The 13,796-nt window shown below is 35.4% G+C and overlaps 1 protein-coding gene across 1 annotated transcript in view; it reads right to left on the bottom strand.

Moving 5' to 3' along the window:
• LOC138320613 (contactin-like) overlaps nt 1-13,796 on the bottom strand; it is a 44,330-nt gene that overhangs the window by 18,916 nt on the left and 11,618 nt on the right. Inside the window, exons 7-15 of the mRNA XM_069263712.1 lie at nt 8,349-8,527; nt 6,801-6,957; nt 5,488-5,583; nt 4,401-4,634; nt 3,733-3,841; nt 3,272-3,471; nt 1,775-2,050; nt 1,000-1,299; nt 626-792 (exon numbers count right to left, since the gene is read on the bottom strand). Of these exons, the coding sequence (XP_069119813.1) occupies nt 626-792; nt 1,000-1,299; nt 1,775-2,050; nt 3,272-3,471; nt 3,733-3,841; nt 4,401-4,634; nt 5,488-5,583; nt 6,801-6,957; nt 8,349-8,527 (1,718 nt within the window). The remainder of the gene's footprint in view (nt 1-625; nt 793-999; nt 1,300-1,774; nt 2,051-3,271; nt 3,472-3,732; nt 3,842-4,400; nt 4,635-5,487; nt 5,584-6,800; nt 6,958-8,348; nt 8,528-13,796) is intronic.

Raw genomic sequence — 13,796 nt, 5'->3', positions numbered from 1 at the left:
TACTCGACAGATCCGGACATTACTGAATGAAATCTGAACAAGTGAAAATACAAGCAAATTACTTTATTCAAATTAAGACAACCAATTGATAATTCAATTGAAGATCATCTTAGTAGTTTGATGGACATTTGATGTAATAAAACAATAATTTCCATTTTTGTATGTTCATGGCTTATTCTTCCATAATTAAAGGCCCACTATCTTTCTAGAGCAAAACATAAATGCTTCTTAAAAACATTAATAACATCAGAAAATATATACCAATGGCCAAAGATGAGGTTACAACACCAAACATATGCAAGATTTCCTGCCTAATATATGATAAGAGTGGAAAGACATTTTGCTGTTTTGCCGTCTGGCGCAGTGATAGTCCACTACCACGCTGTATTTAGCATGATGGCGGGAAACATATGACAACCTACGTTATGAAAATGAACATTTTATTCAATTAAATCAAATTGTTCAGAAGGTGATGATATGTGTAGTATTAATGGTAAGTTAATAACTTTTGTAACTCTACAAAATCATCAATCTCGTTTTACATTCCCATATTAAAAATTAAAAGCCGTTTCGGAAAGGTAGTGGCCCTTTAAATGATTTTAATGTTTATATCTATATAACTTACAAGTTTATAATGGACATTTTCCTCTGGATCTATATCGTAGCCGTTGAACTTCCACACATACACAAGGTCAAGGTTAACGTCATATGAGGCCTCACATGGCAGGAACGCTGTTTCATTCATCACAACTTCGGTTGTTTTTGGTGGGATGCGGGATATGACAATGCCCTCTGTTAAAGACATAAATAATTATCATGGAAAAGTTGGAGACACCTTCATCTGGTTAAAGCCTAATATGTCAGTTTGGTTTGTGTTCAATGATGTCCTCTTATAGGCAAACTAATTTCAACAATACATATTGGGCCAATGTTTCATTCTTAAGTTTACAAAAATTGATTTAAAATAAATACTATCCACCACAAATATGATATATTTACGTTTGATGGTAAGTTTTCCGGAGCTAGTAGCTTTGCCAAGCGAGTTCTCTGCCACACAACTGTACACCCCGTTGTCACCATAGTTTAACTTTGTCATGTAGAGATAGCCATTTGTTAAAACTCTCAAACGGTCCCCTGTCTCTCCGGAAGACACTCGTAGGTTCATGTTGGCTCCATTTTTAAGCCAGGTAATGGTGGCTTTTGGAGCTGCCTCGGGTCGACACACAATCGTTAGGTTGCCATTTAATGCTCCTATAAATTCTTCCACAACTGGGTACTTGGCAAAAGTAGGAGGAAATCCTGAAAATAAACAATATTTTATTACCTCTGAGAATATATGTGTATATGATATATGTATTAAAGTTCTATTTCAATTTTCTTCATAATAATAGAAATAAAATGTTACTAGACACACACACATTCAATCCTAAGGTAACACCACCACTATATTGTTATACATACACGACACAGGCGTGTTAATGATATTCCATTAAAATCACCAAGGATTCCAAAACTTGTTCACATCATTGAATTTTCTCCCTATAAACTTCTATTAAATCTCCTTTAACAAAATTGTAGTAAAAAATAACAGCCCTCCAGTAACATCTGTGACAACTGATCTTTTAACTACTAATAAATTTTAGAAATTACAATAGTTTAAGATGATCAACATGAAGATGATTTAGTTTATTCAAAATACTTGAAACTCTGAAAACTCGAATCATGAAGCCACTGGTGACTCTGGGAAGTGAAATGATCCAATGCATATCCTTACCGAGAACTCTGAGCTGTGCCGAACTAAAACTAGTTCCATGAACATTACTAGCACTGCACTGGTACATGCCGTCATGTAGATTTTTGTCAAGGGCCCGGATCACCAGGTTGTTTCCAGTGATAGTCATCTGTCCATCATCAGAGTTTGTGAGCGGGACGCCATTTTTATACCACTGGTAGATTGGTGAAGGATAACCATTGGCCTCACATCGCCATGTCAACTGACCACCCACATCAACATGCTGGTTTTGTAGGCCCAGTATAAAGTAAGGCTTGGCTACAATACAACAAAACAGGTTTCAGGTAACCAATATAACTCAATTAATTATTCCCTTTTAACAAGATATAAAATTAGTAGCTGGAGTGAAGGGAAGGGAAATGCACACTATATAACTTATTTATATAGCAAAACATATTCTATGTCAATTTGGGGCCACAGTGGCCGAGTGCATGGTTAAGATGTCCCTACAAGCGTTCAACATCTGAAACCTATGTTGGGCAGGTACCAGGTACTGCCTGGAGATTAGATTATTTTGCTCTGGGAGCTGCAGCTTTCTTCCACTATTTAAACCTGGCATATCCTTAAACGATTCCATTCAATGAATCTGATTGAAAAGGAAATTCGTGGAATTTCCATCCCCCGCTTTCAGGACATATTGTAGGAGGGAGGGAGGGAGGGAGGGAGACAGAAAGACACACAGACAGACCCAAATTAATATCCTCCGTTTTGTACGGAAGTGACAGAAAATGACCATTTTATTATATCAAAGGGCCATAACTCTGCTAATTAAGATCTACCAAAAGTGGCGATCGAACTTGGCTAAGCCCTTAAGGCATTTAACTTTGTTACCAAGTTTTAACAACACTAGTTTTAACATTTGTTAGTTATTACACAGAAACTGCAGAAAAAATGACATTTGTAGTAAATTAAAGGGCCATAACTCTGATAAATAACAGCTGCTGAAAGAATTAATCAAACCTGGCCAGGCACTTAATGCATTCAACCTTGTTACCAAGTTTGAGAAAAACTGGTTTATATTTATTAGTTATTGTACGAAAGCGGCTGCTGAGTGAGAAACTGACTTCTTTAAAATTAAAGCAAAGGGCCATAACTCCGCTTAATAAGGTCCGTTGAAAGTCATGATCGAACTTGGCTGAGTCCTTAAGGCATTTAACCTTGTCACCAAGTTTGAAGAAAATCAGTTAACATTTGTTACAGTTATTGCACTGAAATGGCAGAAAATGACGTTTTTAGTAATTCAAAGGGCCATACTCCCCTTAATAGGGTCCATCGACAGTCGCAATTAAACATGACAGAGTCCTTAAGGTATTTAATCTTGTCACCAAGTTTGAAGAAAATCGGTTTACATTTGTTACAGTTATTGCATGGAAACGAAGTGTTACAGACAGACAGACCGACAGACTGAAAAACCCAAATTAATATCCCCTGTTTCGGAGAAAGCGGGGGATAATAAAACAGTGTATTGTAGATACTAACCCTCCAGTCTAAGATAGAGTGTTTTACTGTCAGCGGCCCTGTTACCACGGCGAACCAGACACGTATAATTGCCCTGATCCTCTAACCGAGCATTTTGGATGATCAACACTCGATGGAAGTTCTCATACTTGGCCGTCTCTGGCATCGGCTGGCCCTCTCGACTCCAGCTATAGTACCACATGTCAATATAATTCTGGGCCCTGAGAAGGAACAGAAAGTAAACTGTTTTATTTTCAGGTTAATAGCTTATAAGATATAGAGTAATATTGTAAAAGACATTTCTACACTTCTCCCATCATATACTTTCACATCAATAAAGGACCAGGAATTATAGGGGTAAAAGGAGCTCGAGATCTGACCAACGTCCAGTTACACATACCGTTAACAGGTAAAATGAGAGAATAATTCTGAGAGTTGGCGAAGTAATTAAGCATCTGAGCTATTTCACTAATATCACTTACGATCCGTAGGCGAAGCATTCCAGGCGTACATCCTGGCCCTTGAGAGGAGGCTGTGGAAATACAGCAATGAAATCATCCTGGATAACAGGGCCCCAGTCGGTTTTAGCAGCTGTTTAGAATACAAAGTTATAAATACATACACTGTATAAAAATTATATGTGATATGAGCATTGGTTCTAATTAGTCAACTTTAAATATATAGATAACCTTTCTATATCAGGACTTTGTAAGCTTACATGGATTTCATTTGATGTTGTGTTCATTATAAGCGATAAAAACCTGTAAATCTTAGTAATATTGACCTATCACATAGTAACACCATTTCACCTTGACAAACACCGGCTCACTTTGACCTGTTGTTCTACGAGCACATTCACATTCAAATCTATTTAAAATGGCTCACCTTGACATACATCCATATTAACACTATATCCTTGACCTATTATCCTACCAGCACGACCTTACCTTGACCTTCACCCTTAGTTTTCCATTATGGACCTTCCTTATTTATGAATTTCCTTGGCCTGCATCCTTTATGACATACCATGGTAATTTCACCTTGATCTACTATCCTACAAGCACTATCTCACCTTTGACCTTCACCTCCTTACCAACACTATCTCACATTTGACCTTTTCCCTTATTGACCTCCAACATTTATGGCGTACCTTGATCTATAATACTAAGTGTGATGACCAGACTGGTTTTACTTGGGGCCTGTGAAGTCCCTAAAGCTGTGCCTGACAGAGCAGTCAGTGTAATTTGGCAGAAGTAGTCTCCCTCGTCCACTCTGGTCACCTCAGAGAAATACAGCTGACCATTGCTAGAGATGAAGGTATAAGGAGTGGTCTCAGCAAAGATGTATTCCCTCTTCTCACCTCTCTGCCAGTTAAATACTGCAGCTGTAACAGAAGAGACACTGCAAAATGTCAGCTTTCTATCAAAATCAGAAATTCAATGTCAGCTTTCCATCGAAATCAGAAATTCAATGATGTCAACTTCCCATCAAAATCAGAAATTCAATGATGTCAGCTTTCCATCAAAATCAGAAATTCAAATATGTCAGCTTTCCATCAAAATCAGAAATTCAATGATGTCAACTTTCCATCAAAATCAGAAATTCAATGATGTCAGCTTTCCATCAAAATCAGAAATTCAAATATGTCAGCTTTCCATCAAAATCAGAAATTCAATGATGTCAGCTTTCCCATCAAAATCAGAAAATGTCAATGATGTCAGCTTTCCATCAAAATCAGAAATTCAATGATGTCAGCTTTCCATCAAAATCAGAAATTCAATGATGTTAGCAATGTTAACACATACATATGTACCAATATTAACTTTTGATTATACGACATTTATATTGGGCCAATATGAAGATAGCACATCATACTTATTTCAAGATTTCTCGTTTTATCTATTAAATATATCAAATTCAGAATCCTATCAAACTATTTTCTATATCTCTCTTTAATGTTCCAATATTTCTTGTAAATTTATTGTATTCTTGTGTTACTTTACAAAATGCTTTTGTCTGTTTAAATTTTCCCAGTGAAGATGTATCATTAAAACTTGCATACAGTTTGCACCAGTATAATTTTTGCAGGTACTTTTTAGGGCTTGAAATGCAGAAAAAATTGTTCTATCAGCCTTATTTATGCATCAAAAGTTTGGGCAAAAAATAATATTCAGGATGTCCCAAAAGTGAAGATAAAAGAAGTAAAGAACTTCAGACAGAGTAAATATTTGAGTTACCTGGCTTGTATTTGATGTTACTACATTTGATCACCGCTCCATCGTAGGCGAACGCGTACACAGGCGCATCTCGTACATTAGAGAAGTCTCCCAAGACTGAAACAAAAGTGTTGAAATGAAGTTATAATCATATCACTAAATCAACTTTTATCAGAGAGTTGATGTGACCATAGACCCTTGATGAGTTATGACAAGGGTATAAAAGATTACTAATTATATTAAAATATAATCTGTACAGTCATAAATATGCACTTGACCAAAAAACAGCATTCAGATACACTATACAGAAGATTATTATACAAGAGGCCCAGAGGGCCTGTATCACTCACCTTGACTCTTACAATAAGAAAAATTAGCAAAGTTGACTCCAAAATTTGTTTAATTTTGAATCACAACCATATAATGATGCTATAGATCCCATACAAACATGCTATCCAATACATAGGTTCAGAGAGGAATTAATTTATATAAAAATGGTAGCCTAATTGACCTTTTTGGCCCTACGTCTAAGGCATCCAAGGGGTGTCAGCCTATCATTTGTACAATTCAAATCACCACCCTATAAGGACGCTACCATTGCATTATGAGTGCTCTCCCATGCTTAGTTGCAGAGAAGAGAAGAAGTCGTCTATAGGGAGATAGCCAATGCAAATTGACCTTTTTTGACCTCGCCCCTCAGGCCCCCCTGGGGTCAGCCCCATCATTTGTACAATTTTGAATCCCCACTCTATAAGGATGCTACCGATGCATTAAAGCGTAATCCCATGTTTAGTTGCAGAGAAGAAGTTGTTTATATGGAAATAGTCAAATTGACCCCTTTTGACCCTGTTCTTCAGACCCCCAGGGGGTCAGTCCCATCATTTGTACAATTTTGAATCCCAACCTTATAAGGATGCTACCACTGCAATATGGGTGCTATCCCATGCTTAGTTTCAGAGAATAAGTCTTTTATATGGAAATAGCCAAAATGACCCCTTTTTGCCCTGCCCTTCAGGCCCCTGGGGAGGTCAGTCCCATCATTTGTACAATTTTCATTTAGTAACCCATAAGGATGCTACCAGTGAAATTTTGTTGAAATCCGACTGGCGGTTATGGAGAAGAAGTTGATTGTTGACGCACGCCGGACGCCGCAGTATCCCATAAGCTCACCTCGGTACTTCGGACCATGTGAGCTAATAACAAGGTGTTCTGTTTCTATAAATATTGGAGATTTACTGCTGCTTATAACATCTATTAAGGTTAGTTTCCATCATGATATTTTAAAGCAATTTCATGTTCATTATGTTGATAATACACAGATTTTTAAGACTTACAGCCAAACGCCAGGGACACAGGGTCGCTGAAAATCTTGCCATACTTGTTATCTATAATACACTGATAACGATCATTTGCATCTTTATCTTCGTCGGGATCCTGGATCGTCAGTTTTCCATTGGTCAATGTAAATCGAGGATCATCATTGGAAGTAATCTGTTCCAATAAGAGTTCCAACTTATCATGAAGCATTATTAAATTAATTAGAATCTGACTATCTAAATGTGATCTAAAAAACCAATATAAATAGTCTGACCTTCACCTCTCCTTGACAACAAACATGCCCTCACCTCTCCTTGACAACAAACATACCCTCACCTTTCCTTGACAATAAACACGCCCTCACCTCTCCTTGACAATAAACACGCCCTCACCTCTCCTTGACAACAAACATGCCCTCACCTATCCTTGACAACAAACATGCCCTCACCTCTCCTTGACAACAAACACGCCCTCACCTCTCCTTGAAAACAACCATACCCTCACCTCTCACTTACAACAAACATGCCCTCACCTCTCCTTAACAACAAAAACACCCTCATCTCTCCTTGACAACACACATGCCCTCACCTCTCCCTGACAACAAACACGCCCTCACCTTTCTTCGACAACAATTACACCCTCACCTCTCCTTGACATCAAACATGCCCTCACCTCTCCCTGACAACAAACACGCCCTCACCTTTCCTTGACAACAATTACATCCTCACCTATCCCTGACAACAAACACGCCCTCACCTATCCTTGAAAACAAACACACCCTAACCTCTCCTTGACAACAAACATGCCACTCCTCTTCCTGATAACAAACACACTCTCACCTTTCCTTGACAACAAATACACCCTCAACTCTCCCTGACAACAAACATGCCCTCACCTCTCCCTGACAAAAAATACGCTCTCACCTCTCCTTGACAACAAACACGCCCTCACCTCTCCCTGACAACAAACAAGCCCTCACTTCACCTTGACAACAAACAAGCCCTCACCTCTCCTTGACAATGAACACACCCTCACCTCTCCCTGACAACAAACACGCCCTCACCTTTCTTCGACAACAATTACACCCTCACCTCTCCTTGACATCAAACATGCCCTCACCTCTCCCTGACAACAAACACGCCCTCACCTTTCCTAGACAACAATTACATCCTCACCTCTCCCTGACAACAAACACACACCCCCCACCTCTACCTGACTACCTGACCTCAATCCTTTGACAGCAAACACAAATACTCCTCACCTCTCCTTGACAACAAACACACCCTCACCTCTCCTTGACAACAAACACACCCTCACCTCTCCTTGACAACAAACACATCCTCACCTCTCCCTGACAACAAACACACCCTCACCTCTCCCTGACAACAAACACACCCTCACCTCTCCCTGACAACAAACACACCCTCACCTCTCCCTGACAACAAACACACCCTCACCTATCCTTGACAACAAACACACCCTCACCTCTCCTTGACAACAAACACACCCTCACCTCTCCTTGACAACAAACACACCCTCACCTTTCCCGATGATAACAGACTTACCGGCACCTCAGAGCCATTGACCATCTTATTCCAGGTAAAAGTAGGCCGAGGGTTACCAATAGCTCTACATTCCAGGATAGCCGTAGTTGCCCGGGAAACCACTATAACACTCTTAGGTTGAAGCGTCAGCTGAGGTCCAAACCGAATGTCATCTAAATCATTTACCACCTGGCCATATTCTGGGGGGAGAGTTAAGAATCAAAATGGAATCCTAAATTCTCACTGTATCAATGTGTTGGTTGAATACTTCAAAAAAAATATTGTTCTTAATAATAAGGTTAGTCTGTGTGACATTTTATTAACAGTTAATGGGATAACAACAATGTATCAAGTTATAATAGCAAAGTAACGTATAACATAGAGGAGTAGATTGAACTGTTTCACAACCTAAAAAGTACATTGTAATCACAACCTACAAATGGTACATCATAATCACAACCTACAAATAGTACATTGTAATCACAACCTACAAAGTACATTGTAATCACAACCTACAAAGTACATTGTAATCACAATCTACAAATAGTACATCATAATCACAACCTACAAATAGTACATTGTAATCACAACCTACAAAGTACATTGTAATCACAACCTACAAATAGTACATTGTAATCACAACCTACAAATAGTACATTGTAATCACAACCTACAAAGTACATTGTAATCACAATCTACAAATAGTACATCATAATCACAACCTACAAATAGTACATTGTAATCACAACCTACAAATAGTACATTGTAATCACAACCTACAAAGTACATTGTAATCACAATCTACAAATAGTACATCATAATCACAACCTACAAATAGTACATCGTAATCACAATCTACAAATAGTACATTGAAATAACAACCTACAAAGTACATTGTAATCACAACCTACAAATAGTACATTGTAATAACAACCTACAAATAGTACATTGTAATCACAACCTACAAATAGTACATCATAATCACAACCTACAAAGTACATTGTAATCACAACCTACAAAGTACATTGTAATCACAATCTACAAATAGTACATTGTAATCACAACCTACAAATAGTACATTGTAATCACAACCTACAAATAGTACATTGTAATCACAACCTACAAATAGTACATTGTAATCACAACCTACAAATAGTACATTGTAATCACAACCTACAAATAGTACATTGTAATCACAACCTACAAAGTACATTGTAATCACAACCTACAAATAGTACATTGTAATCACAATCTACAAATAGTACATTGTAATCACAATCTACAAATAGTACATCATAATCACAACCTACAAATAGTACATTGTAATCACAATCTACAAATAGTACATCATAATCACAACCTACAAATAGTACATTGTAATCACAATCTACAAATAGTACATTGTAATCACAATCTACAAATAGTACATTGTAATCACAATCTACAAATAGTACATTGTAATCACAATCTACAAATAGTACATTGTAATCACAATCTACAAATAGTACATTGTAATCACATCTACAAATAGTACATTGTAATCACAATCTACAAATAGTACATTGTAATCACAATCTACAAATAGTACATTGTAATCACAATCTACAAATAGTACATTGTAATCACAATCTACAAATAGTACATTGTAATCACAATCTACAAATAGTACATTGTAATCACAACCTACAAATAGTACATTGTAATCACAATCTACAAATAGTACATTGTAATCACAACCTACAAATAGTACATTGTAATCACAATCTACAAATAGTACATTGTAATCACAACCTACAAATAGTACATTGTAATCACAACCTACAAATAGTACATTGTAATCACAACCTACAAAGTACATTGTAATCACAACCTACAAATAGTACATTGTAATCACAACCTACAAATAGTACATTGTAATCACAACCTACAAATAGTACATTGTAATCACAACCTACAAAGTACATTGTAATCACAACCTACAAAGTACATTGTAATCACAACCTACAAATAGTACATTGTAATCACAACCTACAAATAGTACATTGTAATCACAATCTACAAATAGTACATTGTAATCACAACCTACAAATAGTACATTGTAATCACAATCTACAAATAGTACATTGTAATCACAACCTACAAATAGTACATTGTAATCACAACCTACAAATAGTACATTGTAATCACAACCTACAAATAGTACATTGTAATCACAACCTACAAATAGTACATTGTAATCACAATCTACAAATAGTACATTGTAATCACAATCTACAAATAGTACATCATAATCACAACCTACAAATAGTACATTGTAATCACAATCTACAAATAGTACATCATAATCACAACCTACAAATAGTACATTGTAATCACAATCTACAAATAGTACATTGTAATCACAATCTACAAATAGTACATTGTAATCACAATCTACAAATAGTACATTGTAATCACAATCTACAAATAGTACATTGTAATCACAATCTACAAATAGTACATTGTAATCACAATCTACAAATAGTACATTGTAATCACAATCTACAAATAGTACATTGTATCACAATCTACAAATAGTACATTGTAATCACAATCCTACAAATAGTACATTGTAATCACAATCTACAAATAGTACATTGTAATCACAATCTACAAATAGTACATTGTAATCACAATCTACAAATAGTACATTGTAATCACAATCTACAAATAGTACATTGTAATCACAACCTACAAATAGTACATCATAATCACAATCTACAAATAGTACATTGTAATCACACAATCTACAAATAGTACATTGTAATCACAACCTACAAATAGTACATTGTAATCACAACCTACAAATAGTACATTGTAATCACAACCTACAAATAGTACATTGTAATCACAACCTACAAATAGTACATTGTAATCACAACCTACAAATAGTACATTGTAATCACAACCTACAAATAGTACATTGTAATCACAACCTACAAATAGTACATTGTAATCACAACCTACAAATAGTACATTGTAATCACAACCTACAAATAGTACATTGTAATCACAACCTACAAATAGTACATTGTAATCACAACCTACAAATAGTACATTGTAATCACAATCTACAAATAGTACATTGTAATCACAATCTACAAATAGTACATTGTAATCACAACCTACAAATAGTACATTGTAATCACAACCTACAAATAGTACATTGTAATCACAACCTACAAATAGTACATTGTAATCACAATCTACAAATAGTACATTGTAATCACAATCTACAAATAGTACATTGTAATCACAATCTACAAATAGTACATTGTAATCACAATCTACAAATAGTACATTGTAATCACAATCTACAAATAGTACATTGTAATCACAATCTACAAATAGTACATCATAATCACAACCTACAAATAGTACATTGTAATCACAATCTACAAATAGTACGTCATAATCACAACCTACAAATAGTACATTGTAATCACAATCTACAAATAGTGCATTGTTATCACAATCTACAAATAGTACATTGTAATCACAATCTACAAATAGTACATTGTAATCACAATCTACAAATAGTACATTGTAATCACAATCTACAAATAGTACATTGTAATCACAACCTACAAATAGTACATTGTAATCACAATCTACAAATAGTACATTGTAATCACAACCTACAAATAGTACATTGTAATCACAACCTACAAATAGTACATTGTAATCACAACCTACAAATAGTACATTGTAATCACAACCTACAAATAGTACATTGTAATCACAACTTACAAATAGTGCATTGTAATCACAACCTACACACAGTTATCGTAATCACAACCTTCACATAGTACATTGTAATCACATTCTACAAATAGCACATTGTAATCACAACCTACACATAGCACATTGTATTCACAACTGACAAATACTACATTGTAATCACAACCTACACATAGCACATTGTAATCACAACCTAGACATAGCACATTGTATTCACAACTGACAAATACTACATTGTAATCACAACCTACACATAGCACATTGTAATCACAACCTAGACATAGTTGTCGTAATTTCAACCTACAAATAGTACATTGTAATCACAATCTACAAATAGTACATCATAATCACAACCTACAAATAGTACATCATAATCATAACCTACAAATAGTTCATTGTAATCACAATCTACAAATAGTACATTGTAATCACAATCTACAAATAGTACATTGTAATCACAATCTACAAATAGTACATTGTAATCACAATCTACAAATAGTACATCGTAATCACAATCTACAAATAGTACATCATAATCACAACCTACAAATAGTACATCATAATCACAACCTACAAATAGTACATTGTAATCACAACCTACAAATAGTACATTGTAATCACAACCTACAAATAGTACATTGTAATCACAACCTTCACATAGTACATTGTAATCACAACTTACAAATAGTGCATTGTAATCACAACCTTCAAATAGTACATTGTAATCACTTACGACAAATAGTACATTGTAATGACAACCTACAAATAGTGCATTGTAATCACAACCTACAAATAGTACATTGTAATCAGCCCTTCACATAGTATATTGTAATCACAACCTACAAATAGTGCATTGTAATCAAAACCTACACATAGCACATTTAATCATAATCGACAAATACTAGAGTACATTGTAATGACAACCAACAAATAGTAAATTATAATCCCAACCTACACATAGTTTTTGTAGTCACAATCTACAAATAGTAATTGTAATCACTTACGACAAATAGTACATTGTAATCACAACCTACAAATAGTACATTGTAATCACAACCTACACATAGTTATCGTAATCACAACCTTCACATAGTACATTGTAATCACAACCTACACATAGTTATCGTAATCACAACCTTCACATAGTACATTGTAATCACATTCTACAAATAGCACATTGTAATCACAACCTACACATAGCACATTGTATTCACAACTGACAAATACTACATTGTAATCACAACCTACACATAGCACATTGTAATCACAACCTAGACATAGTTATCGTAATTTCAACCTACAAATAGTACATTGTAATCACAATCTACAAATAGTGCATTGTAATCACAACCTACACATAGCACATTGTAAAAATATAATCACAACTGACAAATAGTACATTGTAATCACAACCTAAAAAGAGTACAATATTATACAGTTGATTCATTCCTTTTCAGGCAACAGTCAAAACTCTTTCCCGGGGTGTTGGAACAACCCAATGCACTGTTTTCAGATGCAGAGGGAAACAGTTTATAGGGTTGGTCCCAACATCGACTGAAAAAACATGAAACAACTGTTTTGTTACCTGATTTGCACTTTTAAACTAATCACAACTTCTGGTGAGAAAGGTTTTTGCTGAAAGAATACCGGTGTAGCATGGTATTTTGAATCATGGTATATTGACTACGG

Source organism: Argopecten irradians, chromosome 4 (genome assembly GCF_041381155.1).
Source record: "Argopecten irradians isolate NY chromosome 4, Ai_NY, whole genome shotgun sequence".
NCBI lineage: Eukaryota > Metazoa > Mollusca > Bivalvia > Pectinida > Pectinidae > Argopecten > Argopecten irradians.
Note: the sequence above shows the minus strand (reverse complement) of the source record. Positions and strands in the feature narration are given on the sequence as shown.